Genomic DNA, 19,695 nt, shown 5'->3' with positions numbered 1-19,695 from the left:
TGTCAGCTTCTTTGTTGCTTCATGAATTCCTGATGCTTCTAATTTTCCCTAGAGCTTTTGCACCTGATAGCTGTTCAAACATAATCTTAACTGTGAATGGACAGATTACTGGATCAGCAAAAAAGATTAAATGATGGCCCTAGCCATCATTTTACTCCCATTCCATGGAGTCAAAAGCCATTTGGGATGTGTAGGGATAGAAACTGCTAAGTTTGATAGACACTTATCTTTCTGCCACACTGCTTCCTCGCAAAAAGGTTAGTTTGATTTATTTGTTGAGCTGTGGCATTTGGCTTGATTATTTGGCTGTTTCTTGTAGAAGCCAAATTGTCTTTATTTAATACAAATTTTGAGACAAGAATATTCTGACGTCAGGTTTTAATGTCGGAGTGATACATCAGTTATCAGAGCTGTCAGCTCCCACAGATTACTACTAACTATTCCTCTGCCCATAACTTTGAGAACTCCACAATTGTCATCATTCTGTGGGCTGGGGTCAAAGAAGGTGCCTCTTCCTTTAAACCCTGAGGCAAATGATCAAATCATCCTTCTTCCTTTCCATCTCCAAGGCTGAGCTATCTTGTTGACAGAGAACTTGTGTTCTCTAAACACAAGGTGGGAGGTGAGAGTGCTCAGCCCGTGAAGGATATGCAACCCCAGCAATGACTTAGAGGTTAAGCACCAGAAGAATTTACAGAAGAATTTCTTACCTCTATTATACTTTGAAGTTCTTCTACATAAACCCGTTCTGTTTCTATCAGCTCATTGATTATGTGGCTAAAAGAAAAGAAAGATGGAGAGTTGTAATGTTTAGCAAAGCACACATGAAAGAAAAAAAATGCATTCCTTGTATGTTTGCTGTGTTAAGGCACTCATCTACACAAAAATAAATACATAAAAATAAAAAGAAATATAAAAATAAAAACTCTGTGACATTTTCAAAGGTCATTTCTCCATACTTCAATACTGTGCCTTGTTGGTAAGCTTTAACAGCCTAAATATTTCTTAGATTATTATTTTTTCAGTATATTTTAAACTTCATTTTGTTTGTTTCTTTCATTTTTATACTTGTACACCTGAATAAAGATTTAAAAAGCCCCACAAAGCAAACTAAAAGGGTTTCCTCTTCTAATAATAACTAACAATAGTCAATAAAATTGGATTCTATTTCCCAAGGTGATGTTATATTTCCTAAGGCTATGTTCCATTTCTGTTTTGCTTTCTTTTATAAAATAAACAAAATTGCTGATTAGACTTCCTTTCTTTAATGTATTACAAAAACAGGCAGCTGGTATCAGAAGTCTGAAAACATGAAAGCTAATTAGAGTAAAAAAAAAAATGTTATAAAGTAATTAGGATTCCATAGCTACCTTGCCATAATGGCCTAAGTCAAGACAAAATCATACAGTGCCTACCACAAGGCAGAGAAATGGGTGAGGGCTGGACACTGCCCACCCCAGGAGCATGGACTCAGTTAACCTCCACATTGATCTTGAATGAAGATATTTATGAACAGCAGTCACGTCTAGCTATAGAGGAAAAAATATATCACTCTTCCTGACTAAGCAGCACTTTTGCACTCTGGGGCTATGCATGCTCCAGGAAAGCCAGGCCATGTTGGTGTCTAATTCATATAAAAGCCTTGTTCATATTTCCCTGAATTTGCATATACTGTCAAGTTTCAAAATGTGTTTGGGGCATACTCGCAGTACTGGATTACTCCTCGTCAGGCAGATATGTGTGTCACTTCCATGCACCTCCATGAGAATTGCATAGCCAATGGCCTAATGGCCAATAAAATGATTTTACAAACATTAGCACTTGCTTTTATAACTGGCTGAAACAAATAAAAGTGTTCTGGTTAAATCTGCCTTTCCTTCCAACAGCTGTTGCAGTTAACCACACAGTCCGGATGCAAAGGGGGTGAGCAGATGGCTACTGTTCTAGCATTACCACAACTCACAGCAAGGAAAAGAAACCAGAAGGGCAATCCACAACTTGTTTCTGGAGTCAACTACTTCCATTTCACAGAGATGAAAAGTTGGCTTCAGACAGAACTAACATGTTTCATCAAGCTCAGTTCTCCAGCTACATCACAAACTCAAGCAGTGTAAAATTGTTGGATCAGACAGGTGTTTGGTGGTCACTACCTCCTTCTGTCTATGTAATTCAAATTACTTTTGCCACTCTGGCTATCAGATTCATCAGAGAAAATTGTAGATTCAATTGCCCAGGTAGGCAGCCACTAATAGAGACACTAAACACAAGCATGCGGGTATAATTTCCCACGCAAACTCTGAATTTGCATTAGCATGACAGTGTGGCCATAGAAACTGCAGGTACATCACAACCGTGCACACAGCTATGGTCTTTGCAATGATACACAGAAATATTTTAATTTTGAACACACTTCAGTGAAAGGGTGCTTACATTCTTGGTTCCCTTGGTGGACCTAGGAACTGCTGCCTCACACGTATTTCATGAATTGGAGAATGAGTTTGACACGGAGTTTGAAATGTTTGTTCCATTGGTTATAAGTTTTCAAATGCCACCTTCAGCTCTAACCTACATTTATTTTAAGAAAAGCTCTGATTCTGTTTATTGTGTCTATTCTCCAGATTCTGAAGACTTAGAATTATTATATTCTCGCCGAGCTTTATGTTGCAGCAATTGGAACTTCATGACATTTATTTAATACTCACAACGCACATTTCCAAAGAGCTGCTGCATTCTTTAAAATATGTGTGTGTATATATATATATGTATATATACATGTATATAACTGAGAAGGTGTAACAAGATCATCAGAGAAACTTCATGTTTCTAAGTTATAAATTAATCTTAAAGCTCCCCTTACTGTGGAAATATGCTTATTTACCTGCAAACAAGATATAGATTTCCATATGTTATTTCCTCTATTACCTAACAGGTTGCATAAGGACTGACCCCACCCAGCACTTTGCTGAGAATTGTACCTGAAAAGTAAATTTTTAGTCCATATGTTTCCTGGTAACTGTGACAAATACAAACAACAGTGTGGCAGTGCCTGTCGGAAGCACAACTCAGAGTAATCGAGTGAACAAAGTACAGGACTTTGGAATATTTTACTACCCATCTTTCCAGGAAAGATGATTTTCTCATTGCTATTTAAACATAGAGTACCAGCTCTTCAATCTCTAGTGTTATAAATCTCTCTCTCTCTCTTTTTTTTTTTTTAACTTTTTTTTTTACTGATCATAGTGTTTTAGGACTAAGTGTCCATTCAGGGCATCAAAAAAGTTCACATATAAAGAATGCTTTTTTGGAGGAAGTTCTGTGGGACACTTTAGATATGGCCATTATAGTTGGGGGGGGGGTCTCATAAAATTTAACAGGATTTTTAAAGAAGATTTTTTAAAAATTAACTTAATTATATATGTTGATTTCTACTAAAAGTAAATGCATTATCTTTCTAAGTGTTATATAAGACTTGTCTAACTAACCCTTTCATTCCTTGCAGAGGTGTCATTGGCCATTTTGTCATCTCAGTTTCAATGACACTGAAGCAAAGATAATGTGATGACAATATTCTTTATCCCCTCCTGGTTAGAGTTCAAGAGCTTCATTGTGATGCTCATACCTCTAAGCCACGAGTCTGCACATACAGGGTAACCATTTCTCTATACTTCCCACAAGCAGGCAGATGGATTTCTGCCTGACTAAAGCTTTCATTGTGTTTTCATTTTTTCCTCTCCAGAACTGTAGTATTTTTTCCAACCACAAATTATGTCCACATGAAAAAGAGGAATCTGACCATTTATCCGGGACTTCCAAACAGCCAGCATTGTGTCAGACTCAACACGTTGGACACAGATCCAGGACCAGGTGTGCTGTAATGGGCAAAGCTAAAAACATGGGGAGTAAGGGTGTTGTAGGGGGTACAGTAACAGGGCCGGTGCTGGAGCAGCCATCAGGAAGACTCAGCACAAGCTACCAGGAAGACTCAGCACAAGCCCATCAGAAAACAGCCTCATGTAGTGCCAGTACTCCGAGTAACTTCCCTGAATTGCTCTCCAAATAATATCCACAGCAGCGCAATCTCAAACATCAAAGGTTGTTGCACACACAATCGCCTGGCGACACATGAATTGCTCTCTCATCAACCAGTTAACAATGTGAAGTTGTGAACTAAGGCAAGGACCCTAGAATTGCTCTGACAAGGATGCAATGTAACAACGGGAAATTGAAAAGCTACAGAGGTGGGTCTTGCTGCTGTGGCAAAAAGCGCTGAGAGGGTTTAAAGGAGGTACTTCGACCTGTGTGGGTGTGCTGGGTTGCTAAATGATGAAGTGGAGAGCTTGCCATACAGCACAGGGGATTTAATGACACTTGAGATGGTCTAACAGCCTCAAAAACTGGTAGTGACATAATCTGACTTACATCAAGCTATGACGGGTGAAATGTGAAATGTTCACCATCTCTTCCAGGATGTCATGGGACAGCGAGGGTAACTCAGCGTGCACCTGCTGTAGGGTTATCACGCTAAAGGGAAATACGATGCAGCTGCTGACAGAACTATTGTCACAGGCAGTTCTTTCAAATCCCTTTTTTCCCTCCCATGGTCTCAAAAAGTATGATTAAGTTAGAAGTAATTTCTGGTGACCAGCTGCATCAAAAGTCCTCTTTACATTGTCTAATATTTGAACAAAGCTGATTTTGCAAATGTAAACACACATTGTTTCTAGACACTTGGGGCATTGAACTGTAGATAAAAAATAATGATGAATGCAGCTAATCCATTGTCTTTCTAACTGATAAGAAGGTACATTCTTTCTGTCAATAATCAGAAATTAAATGAAAGGTGAATCAGTGAAGGAATGAAAAAACGTAACAGAAAAATAACGAATATAAACTACTGAATGGCAGGTCAGATACAGGCCCGTACTTTAGTTTTAAATGTAGGTCCTCTGACGTCAATGAAAAGCAAAAGGTTTGCCAAAACTACAGTTCATTCAACTTTTTTTCTTTCTTCTGTGTTTAAGTCCGTATTACTTAGCAAAGTTTCACACAGATTTCTACCAGATTGTAAGGGCTTTTTTCCAGCCTGCAGTGCTGCCACACACACTGCTCACTAGCTTGAATCAGCAGGTGGCTCCCTTGGAGGCAGCAGCAGATGCAGCACTGATACATCCCATCCACTTTGGTATTTGCCTCCCCCTCCAGAGGAACATAAAAACAGGAGATGGAGCCAGAAAGGACCACTTGAAATCTTGCCCTTGGTGCCAAGGGACTCTTTATGGTTTGGCCAATGAGAACTTGCACGCTGTAAACAGATTTGTTGAGCCTGGCTGTCTCGAAGGAAGCAGCAAGCAGCCTTGACTCTGGCCTTGGCATTGTGATTACAGGTAAAGCCCAAACACTCCCCTCAGTGACCCAAAGTGGAGAAAAACCAGGTACAACTGGGATGTGTGGGTAAGGGGTTAGGTCTTCCACAATCCATTGTTCCTTTGTTTCAGAGACATTTCACAGACATGAGGTTTGGATGGCTTCTATCCAAAGACAACCGAACTCTGAGCTGGCTGAAGTTCAAGGTCAGCTTTCTCAGTTCCTTTCTGGGATCATTCCCAATTCAACAGGTCATCTCAGCCCTGTTGCTGAAGGACCAGGCATCTGACCCTAAGATCTAAGGCTTACGTGGAGTCTGAGAAATCCCTACGTCCTGTCTGTCAGAGTCATTTTTGCCAGTAAAACTTCATTCCACAGGAGAACGCACAGCATGCTTGCTTCTTCCAGAATTAGCTAGGAGACTTAGCAAACAAGAAGAGTTCCAAAGGTGGAAAATTCTGGCGCCAGCAATATCTGACCCACTAGCTTTTCTGTGGAGAAACAGCGACGTGGTCCAGTGACATGCTGCTCAGGAGAGCAAGGTCAACTTTCCCCCTGTGGAGGGGGTATCCTGTGTGTCCTAGCACAGCGGGGTTAGCCACCACCAAGCTGGTAAGGCACCTGGATGGCAACACCTTTGCCACTACCTTAATTTGGCAGGATTAGGACATGGCTGTGGTAAGGAGAGATCACAACAGGCTCACTGATGTGATGCTGTCAGATATTTCTCCAGCAAAGAAAACTTCTTGCTACGGGAAACAGTTAAAAGGAATTAACCCACATTTCTCTGATTTACTGATCCGGATTTCTCAAGAAACATCATGGCCTTGGATACACAAAGACCTCATTTCCCACAGGTGTGATTTCTCCTCAGTGTCCTACAGGCAGGTCGCTCCTGCCCTGGCAGCCAGGACCCCCTGAGGTGCTGCAGCACCCCCAGGACCTCCCACACGGAGCTAGGCCGCAGGCGCTCGGCAGCTTCCTCCTGACACGGCACCTTGCTTGGAGAGGCTCCACAGTGCCAGCACAACAAGGAAAGGAGAAAGGAACAGGAAAACTATTTCAACTTTGTGCTCTCTCTGACCTCCGTCAAGTTAGTTGTGCCATGATAAAGTGAAGAAAAAAGATCTGGTTGCCTAAAGGATTCTCCTCAGCAGGGGTAAGAATGGAGGAGCTGCATCGGGAAGACGCTTGGAGAAGGAGGCTGAGGTGGGGCGGGATGGTGGAGGCACTGCTTCCGCTGTTCTCAGCTGAGGTCGTAAGTGAAACCTCAAAACTGAGGTAAACGCTGATATTACTTAGCACCCTTCACTTCTAGCAGTGCATTTCCGTACCTGTCATATCCGTATCTGTCTGTGCTGACATTTACACCCAACATTGTTATTTATATTGCTCTGGCCTGTGCAAACAGCAACTAGCCGTGTTGCAAACAAATAAACTAATAAACTAATAAAAACTAATCAGTTAATGTATAATCTCAACAGGTATCGCCTGCACTCTGTTACCTTGATGGAACAAAATGTGGTCAATTGGTGTAGAGCTGGCTTTTCCTGGAAACTGAGAGCAACCAGTGCTGAGATGGACCTTACCGCAAAGATGACGCACACCAGCCCGCTACATTTTTGTAACTCTCCCTCCTTCCTTCTTCACTAATAACAAAAGCAAAATGAAAAGTAATTGAACAGCTCGCCAAGCTCCCCAGCTCTGTCAGGCCACTCTGCAGTTTGGTATCACAATAGTCCTGGTAGGAGCACTGTCGGATGGTCACGCCGCTGTGCTGCATGCTACCTTAAAAAACCCGATCAAACATAACGAAGCACTAAGCAGAAATAATATCTGGAGACTACCACAATCTATTAATATCTGCTCTGGCTAAACTTCAATGACTTTTTGCCCATATGGTTACTATTTGTGCATCCTACTCAGATGGCAACATAACACTGATTCAGGATTTTTGTTTCCATAACTGCGCTTCTTTTCTAACAAATTTTGGCTCACTTCCATTCACAAATCTTTTTTCTATGCTAGGATTTGCTACCACAGGTGCCTATCCCCAAAAGTAGTCTTTTCCCAGAGGCAGAAGTGGAGCCATCAAATAGAGTTAAGCTAGTGATTTCTTTAGGGGGGAAAAACCCAAACAAACATCCTCAGTGGTGCTCCACAATCAGTATGTTCCAGAAAATCTGCCTGCATGAGTGATGTAGAGCCAGCAAAAGTGGCACTTGTGCATAGGTATTCCATATCTGTCCTGCAAAAATGCAGTGTCTGGAAGATGAAAAGTTAATGTACGCCTGAGTTAGACACCTACAGTTTAGAGTGTAGAGTTTCAACAGCTGAAACAGCAGAATCTATCAAATTAGCAAAAATTAAATAAACATAACGTCATAAATCTATCTGGTTTAGATAGAGATCTACTTAAATCGGAAATGCTAGCTTTTTAAATACCAGAGGGTTCAAAAGCAGCAGAAAGGACTGAATGGAAATGTATTCACTGCAGCAGATACATATATTTAGAATAAACATCAACGTTGGATGGATCTAAAGAGAAGTGAGAGTGAAAATAGTACTGGCTTGCAAAAATAAGCAGACTGATAAAGACTTTTTTGTCCCAGTACTGGCTATTATTAACTGCTGTCCAGTTGCTTGAATGTGAATAAAATACAGCAAAATCATAATTTTTGCAAAGGTATCTATTTGTATGCAATATAGGACAAAAATGTCACTGCCTCAGTGGAAACAGAGTCAGCAATAATCTGTACATCCAGTTTTCAACTAGAAGCTGCTACTAGAAATTCTGACTGGTCTAATCTAAAACTGCCCCAGCAATGTCTGTGATACAGAATAAAACAATGACAACGTGTGAAGTGATGCATAGAGGAAACTTCCAGTCCACGTACCTAATTGCTTTTAAGAGTTTTTTTTTTCTTTCATTTCTCACAGTGCTTAAAGTGCTTTTCCCAGCTGACAAGTATTTTCAGCTGAGATTGTGCAACAGTTCAAGTGAAAATTGAGTAATCGCTCAGTTGCAGTACTTTACCTCCTAAAGTGGAGTAAAAGATCATTCTGGACGTAAGAACATTGTATTTGTTATTTGATACAGAAAACATTTCTGAGTTCTCTGACATGTTCATTTTTGTTTTTTGTTTTTTGTTTTTTTTTTTGTTTGTTTTTGTTTTTTCTTAATGGAGGAGAGCAATGCCTTGAAAGAACAATGATTGTACTTAAAGTATATTTCAAGACTGTAAATGAATCCCAACTAACTTAGAGAAGCAGAAGGGATTCAGGGAATATGCTCCCTCTCACATGAAAATTAGTGACTTTTAGTGAAGATGTTGTATTTGCCTGCCTAGATGATCCTTTTCTGCTGTGATGTAAAGTCAAATGCTCATGTTATTACAGAGGTTCTGAGCAGAAAGACTGTATCTTTGTTAGAAATATATTTCACCTCCAAAGTCACTATTTATAATATTTTGTTTCTCGTGAGATGGTCTGATCTCGTCGCATATAAGAAATTGTCCCACATTCATTGTTCCCAAAACAAATGACCTTGGGGAAATATTTTTATATATCTAAATTAGTTGACCTACATTATAGGAACCAGAACATCATTGTTAATGGAGAGGCAAATTAATTAAATCACCTACAGAGATGAATAATATGAATAGAGGACTAGAAGTCAAGCAAGAGTTGTTTCTCACCCTAGCTGTGCTTCTACACTGAAATGATGCAGCTCTGTACACAAATCTCAGCGAGCTTTAGACAATGTGGATGCTGCAGACTGCTCATTACTACTGGCCAAAATAACATCCAACTAGCTGTGTAAATATTTGCCAAGTACTCATACTTGTGAACTACTCATCCATCTCACCTGTAGTTTTAGTCTTCTAACCTTGCAGCTACACCATTTCTATTTGATGATCAAAATATATTTAGCTCTGCGATAGCTCAGCACTGAGTAATCAATTAGGTAAAAGCAGGTGAATAATTTATAAATTAGATTTGCTACTAATGTATCTGCTGTGTAGCATTAGGCTTGAATATCTCTTAAATTTTACTGGAAAGCTTCTGAATGGGTAGCATGCACACATGCAAACCGTATTTTATCAGATTGTTATCAGCTGGAACATTGTGGGTTAACAGTCTGCTCCTGTACCGTGGAGACATCCGTGTCATTCCTTAGCATTGTTCACTTGCTTGAGATTGAATATTTATATATAGTCCATAAAAATAACTTCAAATGAAGCAAATTTCAGTGTTCTTCCCTAGATATATTATCCAACAAACTGTAAAGTTCCCAGTTTCTTAGGGCCAGGTGGATCTAGTAAATCTGCATCTTTCATTTACTGCAGCAAAGTATATTGCATAAAGGACTTAAACTGAGGACAGGGGAGAAAAAAATAATTAGTCACTACACTTGCCTAAGAATGTCTTTGATGTGCTAAACTGGAGTCATTATGGGTACTCAAGTTTACCAGACAGCAAAGGAAGCTTACTGCTTTTAAAAATATAAATAAATATCTGCATGGAATTAAAAGGATGGTTATTAAGATACTCATGCTAAGATGACCTCTTATGTGTTTTCAGCCCATAAGGACTAGCACATACAGCCACAGATACTATTTACAAGATAAGACAGAGCACTCTAGCTGTTGTGTGTCCTACTGCTGTGGGAAATTTGCAGGATTCCCATTTCTTAGCAGCCATTTCTTTCATGGATGCTTTTTTCTTAAAAGTTTGAAACAGAGCAGCTAAGAAACCTCTAGAAATGTAATAGTTTCTGACTTTTGCAAAAACTATTTAACAAGCTTTTTTATAGTAAACTTGAATTCTAAGACAGAAACTGTTTACGTGTTGCAGTGTACTTTTTCCATTCCTTTGCAAACAGGATATAATGATATCCAAATATCAATTGACCTCCTTGAGCAAGAAGTTGATAAAGGCTGACAGTGCTGCGGACTTTCCCACGCAGAGTGGTAAACTGTGGCATTTGGAAAAGAGCTTTTAATAACAGCAAAACTTAAACTGTTAAAACCACAAAACTTTCAATGAGATATGACCAAAAATTGAAATAGAGAAGTAGGTTTAAGGAAGCTTTGTAGGAACTATTTATACTGAGAATTCCTATCTACTACTACAGCTCGGGCTCCCAGCAAACCTAAAATGTGCCCCCAGCTTCTCTCCAAAATTGTGTAATCTCAGGTGAGGTATCCTAGGTAAGTTGGTGTGGCAGAGAAGGATGCAGGTATGTGTGACTCTGCTCTGTGCAGATTCCTGCACCACCCCACTCTCTTACTCCAGAACTTCCCCTTTAGGGCTATGACTGACATCTCTCACGTCCGTGGTAGTCTCTTTCTCATCCTGACCCTGCAAGGGCCCTTCAGAGCTACTTTAGTTGGGATAGAGAAGCTAAACATGAAACTGTTGCTCACTTCATGAGAATGGAAACACAGACACTACCCTGAAGGGTCCACTGCTGGAAAAGTTCCAGTGTTTTCTATTCTCCTAGCAGATCTGCTCGACAGCTTTGCTCTGCAAGACTTTGGAAGGCCATTTGGGCAGAAAGAATAATTATTATTACCATTATTAAAATGAATAGTAATTGATTTTACAGGCATTTCTATGTTTATGTTGGAGAGGGCAGAGCAGAGAAGTGCACATTATGCTTGGAACGGAAGCAATGGATTTGATGAAGATTGCCAGGTCCTATGGGGATTTGTATTTCAGTCTGAGATGTGACCCTAAGGAAACTCCATCCTGCAAAATCTGTTTCTCCCTATAACAGCACACAGCATTCTGTCAGGCTTAAAATCTGTGGCTCTCCTGCCCACAGACCTCTTGGACAGAGAGATACCTCAGAAGACCCTGGTAGATCTCTTGGATATACACTGGATGACATGACAATTAAGAATGGAAGAAGGAAAGAAAATCCTGAAGATCCAAAATGGAGTTTATGGGAGCAGCTGGAACATACATTCTGCTTTAGTTAATCTCTTCTTGGCACGGATACATCAGTATGTAAGCTGTGAATTGCCATGGCTGAGGAGCAAGTACATCGTGTTTTTCTTTGTCATGCTTTCTCTCTGTCAATAACCTGGGGCAGAGGGACAAGAAAGGATCAGACCACCTGCAGCTACCATGCTACAAACAGCAGAGACTGGGAATTACAGCTCTTCACAACGTCCATTGGACTTTGGACAACCCTCTCTACAATACCTCTGGAAGTCAGCTTGCAGCATTTAACGACAACCCTAGAGAAAGAGGCAGATAGCTGTCTGCTGGAAGATTTTCCAAAGAAAGCTGCCTTAGAGAATCTAGATAGATCCCAGATGGAGAAAGTGGTTGAAGGGTCCACTTTACAGTCCCACAATTGCAGATTGCACAAAATGGAGAAGATATTACCCAATATTTGTCCTGTTTCTTATTTTTTCCCTAAGCAGTTGCTAATGGCCAAGGTCCAAGATAATACAATGGGGTAGACAGGTATTTGGGTTCACCAGGACTGCCATTCTTCTGCTTCTTTTTTTTTTTTTTTTTTTTTTTCCTGGAATAATAGGAGGCTTAGTTTATCCATCTCAGGGCCTGACAGAGGTCTTACGCAATCCTGACCTACCAGGGAAGTCTCTAACTATTCTGCCCCATCAGTGTTTGTGGTATAAACTGTGACTAGGTACAACTGCAATGGTGACAGTCAGAGGTGGGGCATGCTGCTCCAGGCAGGGCTGTCACAGATGTAAGAGCTCTCCCTGTCCTCTATCCATGCAGTAATTCTGGCCTGGGGGTACAAGGAGGGAATTCAGAACAGAAAAACAGAGCTCTGAATGCATTTTAACTAACAGTAGCATGTTCACTGCAACCTTATTCAGCCATGCTTTAGCTCAGGTGAGATGCCATACATACAAGACTGGCCACACTAGTTCATCCAGCATGGACAATTAACCAGGGAACAGAATCTGAAGACAGATTTCATTAACAAGAAATACAAATAAAACATCAGTGCTTCCAAACCAGACGCTGTGGAGACAGATCAACAACAGCGTATTGAATAATCTGGATACACACAGAAACTTTGGAGGGTGTGCAGAGCATCTGCTCGACAAAGTGATCCTGCATAGAACAGAATTTCTCTTTAGGCCCACATGAGGAAAGAAGCCTGCTGCACGAAAAATGTAAGTGAATTTTCAAAAGTAAATATGGCGTTCTGAACATGAACGTACCACAAGTCTTCCAAACCTGGTTATTATATCCTTGGTTAATGAGCAGCCTGTTAAATGCAGGAAGTCAAGTCAGCGGCGATTTACTGAGCAGCGCGCCCGATAAATCCCTGCCCCATTGAATCACAGGCTCACAGCACCAACTGATCTCCCGTGGCCCTCTCTGCCGCTGTCCTGCAAACCGTGCAATTATTTCCATCAGCCCAGTGTGGGTGCAAGTCACCGTCACCCCGATTAGGCAACACAGCCTGGGCTTTGTGCTACTGTGAGTGACAACGTGAAGGGCTCAGCATGAGCACTCCTTCATGAGCTCACTGATGACATACAGGAACTGCATACCTTTACCTTTTGATCCATTTAAAAACAGGTTTCATTGGAGCTGGTGTTGGTGTGGGTAGGGATAGAGAGGTGTGCTTTGGCAGATCCGCCTGGAGAATTTGAAAAAATGCTGCCTCCAGCTAATTGTCACCTCCCTGAGAGGCATGAGTGCTCCTCGGTAGTTTCTGTGATTTGTTACTCTGGAGAGTTCCTGTCCTGCCCTTTAAGGAGTAAGCAGCACCAGCTGAACTGACGCAGTATAAGAGCATACCAGCACCTCTCCTTCTCCTTCCCCATCTATCACAGCAGGGATAACAGGGCTGAATTCCATCCCCAGCTCCCTGGCTTGTGCCTCTGCTACCTCTGACTTGTTGGAGGCCTTCATCATGCGAATAAAGAAAGGCCAAGGACTGTCAGCACCTTAGATGAGAGCAAAGCAAGGTTTTAATGGACAGTTGATACATCCTACTAGATCCCTTGCAGCAGTTAGGGACAAAACAAACATTGAAACCTTATGGCCCAGGTATGCTTCTTCAGACAAGATGTATCCAACCCTAGTTCCACAAAGCAGCCTTCATTTGCACATACTCGATAAGCCCTGAGATGGATCAGGGGGTGGGAGGAAGCATATCTTTAGTTTTTCCAGAGTCCTGGATAGGCACAGCAAGTGGCCAGCTGATAGCCAAAGCGACTGCCTGTGACACAGGTAAGAAAGGGATAGCTGTGGTCCTAAAACACACCAACCACCCAGCGTGGGCCTGTGGCCAGCTGCATGCCAGGAGCCTGCCCAGAGCCAGCAGGCAGCAGAACTGCACAGAAAACAAGTTGAGGAATTCCTGGAATTTCTGAAGGGTGTTAAAATAACCTTCATATCCAACAGCAAGCAGGTATGAGAGATAATAGCAGAAGGGGCTGCTTATCCTCCTTTGATACTTGATTAAGTGCAAAGTTTGTCAGAAAGCGCGTGAACGTTGAGACCAATCATTTCAGCCTTCCATATTCTTCAGGAGCAAGGATGCAAGGTCTCCAGAAAGGCTCCAGAACATTCAGGAAACCCCTGTATGGCAACAAGAAGATTTTTTTTCCCTCCTGTTCATAATAATTTTCCCAGTTCCCAGAAATATTTGGATCTATGCTAGGAATGTGTCTCCTCTTGCTATTCTACAGACATTTCTATCAGCAGCAAGATCTCCCTACATGGCAGCATACACTTCACTTCAAAGGTCTTCCTAACCCTTTAGGCTGTAATTAGAGTTGTAAGTGCTGGAGCCAATCTGCCTGACAGGGAAACTTCGCTGAAAACAAAGATTTTGTAAAGGCTGAAAGAGTTGACGGCAAACAAGAAATGGCTAGTGGCTTCACGAAATTGCTCCTGCTGACTGCTCTTTCATTAAGTCTGGTGAAATAAAACAGTTCTCAAAAAAAAAAAAAACAGTTTCTCTTTTAAAATGTAGGTTCCAAGTTCCTCCCCTCTATCAGCTCTAAGTTTTTGTGAGTCTAGAAATTAGACTAAAAAGACAAGCTGTTGGGGGTCTACAATAACGCTTTTGTCTTAATCACTTAACAAAATCTCCTTATCTTAATTGCAATATAAGTCAATATCATATTATCATGTGAAATTTGTTACATCTTGCATTTACACACTGTAGGGAAGCCTTTGCAACAGATCCTATTTTTGCCATACAAAAGGGGAAACACATTCATCTCTGCCTCCCGTAGAGGCTCTGCATCTGTGGCCAATAGCCGATAAACCCAGGGATCTCGGCTCCTCCTTCCTGCCATATGCAGCTCTGAAGATACAATAGGCACTTGGACACCAAAGCTTTTAGCAGTGCTCCCTGAGCAACCAGTATCTTTGACATCAGCCCACATCTAAATTTAGCAATTCCCAGACCTAACGTCAATGCAACTTTGGTACTGCTGATTTAGAATAGGTCTCTGGCACGGTATTCCCATTCTGAAAATAGCTCCTGATTCTTTACCCAAGGCCAGAGGCGCTATCTTGTCCCACCCACACAAGCGGATGGTTCCGTGATATGCTTTGCCATTTCCACGTTCAGAGTGATGCACGCTGATTAATGAAGCTCCCCAGTCCTCGTTAGATCAACAACACTGAGAGTGGGCCTGACCTAGATATTCTGATACACTGAATTTAAAGGAGTCTTCAATTTAAATCACATCCAACTCTGCAGTTGGAACCTGTCATTTAAGGGTACAAACACCTCAAGGCATAGGCCCAAAGTTGCACACTTGGGAATTTGAGTTTGCATAGATGCCTTGACAGCTGGCTGCTGCTGTGCCCAAGAATTGATGCCAGATTGCTCCACAGATGTCCTCAGCATGTAAAGCAAACTTTAGGTGCATCACCAGAAGATAAGCAATGAGTCTGGACAGAGTACATGCTTGGAGACTGTTTTGCAAGTATAGAGAACTGCTCCATGCATATGTGATGGCTGAGGCTCTCCCAGATTCTTAAAGCTGATTCATTAAGTCTCATAAGTACTACATCAGACTGCAAACCCTAGAGCTGGTCATTTACGAAGTTAATTCTCTCTCAATACAAGCTCTGTGAAAGCTTACACTCTGATGAGATTTTAATTCAGAAAGCAGGGATTATGCTGCCTATATGACATGCCCCATCTGCACACAAAACAACCAACACCTTGCAATTTTCCAGCCTGAATTATTATTCAGTACAAATAGACACGAGTGAAAATCAGCCACCGGTAATGCTACTGTAACTCCCACCACAGACAGTGCACACCTAATGCTTCAATCCACATGTTGCTGTGCTTACAACGATCACTGTCAAGGCCACATCAGTGACCCAGTCGCTGATAACACTAACATCACATGCAGTATCTGGGGGGCCATCTCATGAAAATACAAGGTAGACCAGAAAAGCGAAGAATGAATGTGTTCCAAAGCCAATCAACAAGAAAATATTCCAAAATTACAGGAAATTCAGTTTCAGATCTGATGGAGATCAATAGCAACTTTTTGGATACAGTTTCATGATCAGTTTATCCTACCCGTAACTGTAGAGGAACAACTGAGCACTTCTGCATGCTGCCAGTCACTCCGTCCTGCCCTCTCCTCTCTCTTGCATTTGACACTGCCTGTACAGCAGCACTGACACTTGGGTAAGCTGGTGAGCAAGATGAGTTGACCTGACCCAAAATTAACCAAAAAAAAAGTCATTCTGGCTGCACAGCTGCCTGCCCCAGTACAAGGGATACAAATGGTTTACACAGGGTGGGTGGTTGAAAAAGAGATGAAGAAAGGACAGCAGCAGCAATCCTAAATTAACTTAAACTGATTGCAAAATCATCATAAGAATAGAAGGATGAATCAGATTTCCTTTTACAAAATGATGCCACAAAACATCTGACTAGATCAACTTCCCAAAGGTTTGAGCCTAAGTCACAAAGTATCACAGTGATGTAGTTAATGCATATAGGATACCAAGGGTGCAGGTGTTAGGACTCCATCAGCTTTAGGCGCTTTGCTACAGTAGCATCCATACAGGCTCCTTTACAGCCCTCCCTGTGAATGAACTCGCAAAGGTTTCCTGCCTTGTGATTTTATCCAACTGCCAAAGCTATTTCATGCTTACTGCCTAAGCCCAGAGTCACATGGTTATGAAAGACTGTCAGATTTCTCATCCAGGAAACATCTCATGGATACACAGAAAGATTTGAAAATGCAAAGCAAAGGGCTGTCCATTAGAATACAGTAACAAGAGAGCTACAAAGTGCACCTGATATTTACTATCAGGCAATGAAAGTCCAGGATTATGATTTTTGAATGGAGGCAGTGGTTTGGCTTATCGAACAGAACTGGATTTAAAAATCTTCTTTATATGGATTAAATATCTCCTCGCAGGAATCTCAGGCTCAGACTCTGCATACTGAGCTGCAGCTGCTGGGGCACAGAGATGCTGTTGGATGGTGCCAGTCCATCCTGTTGGAACGGGTCTGCATGGTGAGGGGGGCAGCAGCTGGATCAGAGGCACTTCGCACAGCACCGCTATGAGCACTGGGCGACTTCATCAGATGCACAACTGTCAAACGGCAGCCTCTGATCCCAGCCTCCTTGTAAAACTTCATTGTAAGCCAGCTTCTGTGTTAATTTTTCTTCTCTAGAAAAGAATGGTTGCAGGGAAATTCCCTCCTACCTGCCTCTCCCTCCAGGCAAGCATAGCTAAAAGCACACTGTTCACATCAGCAGTAGGAAACAGCAAAGGCAAAACAACCAAGCACAAATCTGCAGAAAACTCAATTCATTCCCCAAAACTAACACCTCTGTGCTTCTCCTTGTTCAGTTGAATCTTATCAAATTTTCATCCACTTCCATTCTACATGCTGAAATAGGGCCCAAGGTCTCCAACTAGAGCTGAGGCTGGCTGCAGCAGAGGGCTGTGTGCATTCGAGGAAGCACCCAGTGTAAAATTCTGTTCCTGCGAGCACGCAGCTGCACTCCTCTGCATCAGTTCTCCAGTGTCAGTGCCTGTGCCAATAAAGCCCTCTGCTCCCGAGACACCTCTGCCAACCTGAGCCTGTGTGCAGTGCCAAAGTGCATGAGTATGGTTAACCAACAAGGTAGGTACTTCCTGGACAAAAACACCCATGAAGCGTCTTTTAAAACAGCGTGCTGTTTCCTTCTGTGTTGGTTTAAATATGCATCCTGTTATGCATCTCCGTAAGGGCAGAGGTCAAAATAAACGAGATATGGCTAGGGTGACATTCTGAAAAAGTCTTCCCCAATAACAGGGGGAAAGGAAAGAGGTTGAGTTTTATTTCTAAACAGGCTTTTTACCTCAATGTAAGATCTGACCCTAAGAATATTTTGTTGGAGTAAGGAGGCAAAATGGAATTTTGCTTTAAAACAACAACAACAAAAAAGGCAAGAAACAGAGAAAGTGTGTTTTAATTGTTATTATTATTATTATTATATAAAATCCCTGGAGTGATTCACTCTCCCAGTGTAATTTCAGATTAGAAGCAGGTTGAAGTCTGTTTATGTCATTAATGGAAAGGCCTCTTACAAATCAGAACAACCAAAATGGGAAATTAGTGAGGACAAGTGAAAAGGTGTTGATCTGAGTGGATGCCACTTTTCAAAAGAGAAGTGGACACAATTTTAAACAAACCCCATCACAGCAAAGTCTATTTATAGTGCTGATCAGAAGCAGTCACTTTTGTTCTTTAATTTAAAAACCTGACTTTGCTTTCCACAAACCCTATTCTTGCAAGCTTGTAATTATATCTGAATCACATTTCTCCATACACACCTTGCATTTAAAAAGTATATTACATATTTCTACTTCATGATTTTGAAAGTGTGGCTACCTGAAGATGTTTTCTAGAAACTGTTATCAAGAACACAGGTAACACAGAAATGTTTTTGCTTTAAATGGCTTTGGAACATTTGACTTTGGAAGAATCTGACTTGAGAATACTTGGTGACTTTGTTTGGCAAGCTGACCTCATACATAGTAAATATTAAGTTTAAAATGCATGCGCGTAGGAATATTTGGTCGAAGCACAAGTGAGTCATGCTGTGTAGTTTTATTTTTTCACACTTAGCTGTGGAAGGAAGAATCCAGCTGCTATTTTATTTTTCTCTCTGGTTTACTAAATTCAACTGAAAAGGAAAACAGGAAAAACTGCTATCAGCAGCCAAGAAATTGTTAACCTACGTTTTTTTAAAGATCTCTCATTGAGAATTTCTCATTCATACTGTTTTACTACTGAAAAACTGTGCAAATGGGATGACATCTGAAAGGAAGAAAGAAAGATAAACTTATGAAAAGCCTTTTATGAACTAGGGGGAAAGTCAGCAACTATCATTTGGGTAAGAAGAATAAATGATGCTTTGTTTATTAGGTTACTTTTACTATTATTTAAATACTGTTTAAATAGCATGCCAAATTTACACACGATCTATGAACCTTTACTGCTACGGTGAATCAAAAACTGGAAAGTATTCTGTTTTGTCTTGGGGCAGAATCAAGCAGATGAAGAGAAATCTGGGAAGGCTGTTATAAGGTTCATATTAAGACATAGAGCAGGAAAAAAAGAGAGGTCAAGTGAAAAGCTCCTTAGCCCTTGAAGTTTCCCCAAACAAAACCCATATTACAAAGCAACCCATCCTTCTGTAGGATTGGAAAAAAAAAAAACTGCTTGGTTTTTACCCTTGCTCTACTTTTGTTGGGTGCCCTTGACGACAGAATTCATATCTCTCATTGTCTCTCCTGTGTGTACAAAGAAAACAATTCCTCACTCGCAGAGATGTTGTCAGATTTATGGTTGTGAAGTGACAGCAAACACTAATGGCCATAATATGCAACAGTTAAGTTTCTATGAACTCAGTGATGAGGTCAGGAATAATTCGATCAATCACAGTCTGTGGGAGAATAGAAGATACACAATGAGCCCACGTCTGATATTTGTGTTCATTGAGAAATCTCAGAGTGCCTCCTCAAACCCACGAGGCACAATGTTAGAGCAGCTTTCCAGCCTAATTTGAAACAGCTTTTTTTCTTCTAACCTAGTTTTCCTCTTTATAAAAAGTTTGCAAAAGACTTTAAGGAAGGCACGTTCCTAACGCTTAGCATCACTTGGTTTTTAAATACTCCCAATCTGTCTATAGAGACTGACTGAGCCTGAAGCACTGCAAGGCACAGGCACGTTTTCAGCCTCTGAAAATCCGGTCTGTCTAAAAACGGCTCAGAAGAGTTTAGAAAAGGGCATCCTCCTCAGGATGACGCAAAGAAATCGCCAAGGTAGGAGGGAAAAAT

General features: G+C 41.2%; 2 protein-coding genes across 6 annotated transcripts in view; one reads left to right on the top strand and one right to left on the bottom strand.

Annotated features, from left to right (window-relative positions):
- Positions 1–19,695, bottom strand: part of MCF2L2 (MCF.2 cell line derived transforming sequence-like 2) — a 117,211-nt gene that overhangs the window by 36,214 nt on the left and 61,302 nt on the right. For all 4 annotated transcript variants that reach the window (XM_082766800.1, XM_082766799.1, XM_082766801.1 and 1 more), the window contains one exon: positions 711–777. In XM_082766800.1, coding sequence (XP_082622926.1) covers positions 711–777 — 67 coding nt within the window. The remainder of the gene's footprint in view (positions 1–710; positions 778–19,695) is intronic.
- B3GNT5 (UDP-GlcNAc:betaGal beta-1,3-N-acetylglucosaminyltransferase 5) overlaps positions 18,681–19,695 on the top strand; it is a 44,622-nt gene continuing 43,607 nt past the window's right edge. The window contains exon 1 of one of the 2 annotated variants that reach the window (XM_082766809.1): positions 18,681–18,749. The gene's annotated coding sequence lies outside the window, so the exon portion shown is untranslated. Of the gene's footprint in view, positions 18,750–19,660; positions 19,681–19,695 lie in introns of those variants that run through there. The other variant, XM_082766808.1, reaches the window with a different exon arrangement.

The sequence above is a fragment of the Aythya marila genome (assembly GCF_965140915.1).
Source record: "Aythya marila genome assembly, chromosome: 9".
NCBI classification, from domain to species: domain Eukaryota; kingdom Metazoa; phylum Chordata; class Aves; order Anseriformes; family Anatidae; genus Aythya; species Aythya marila.
Note: the sequence above shows the minus strand (reverse complement) of the source record. Positions and strands in the feature narration are given on the sequence as shown.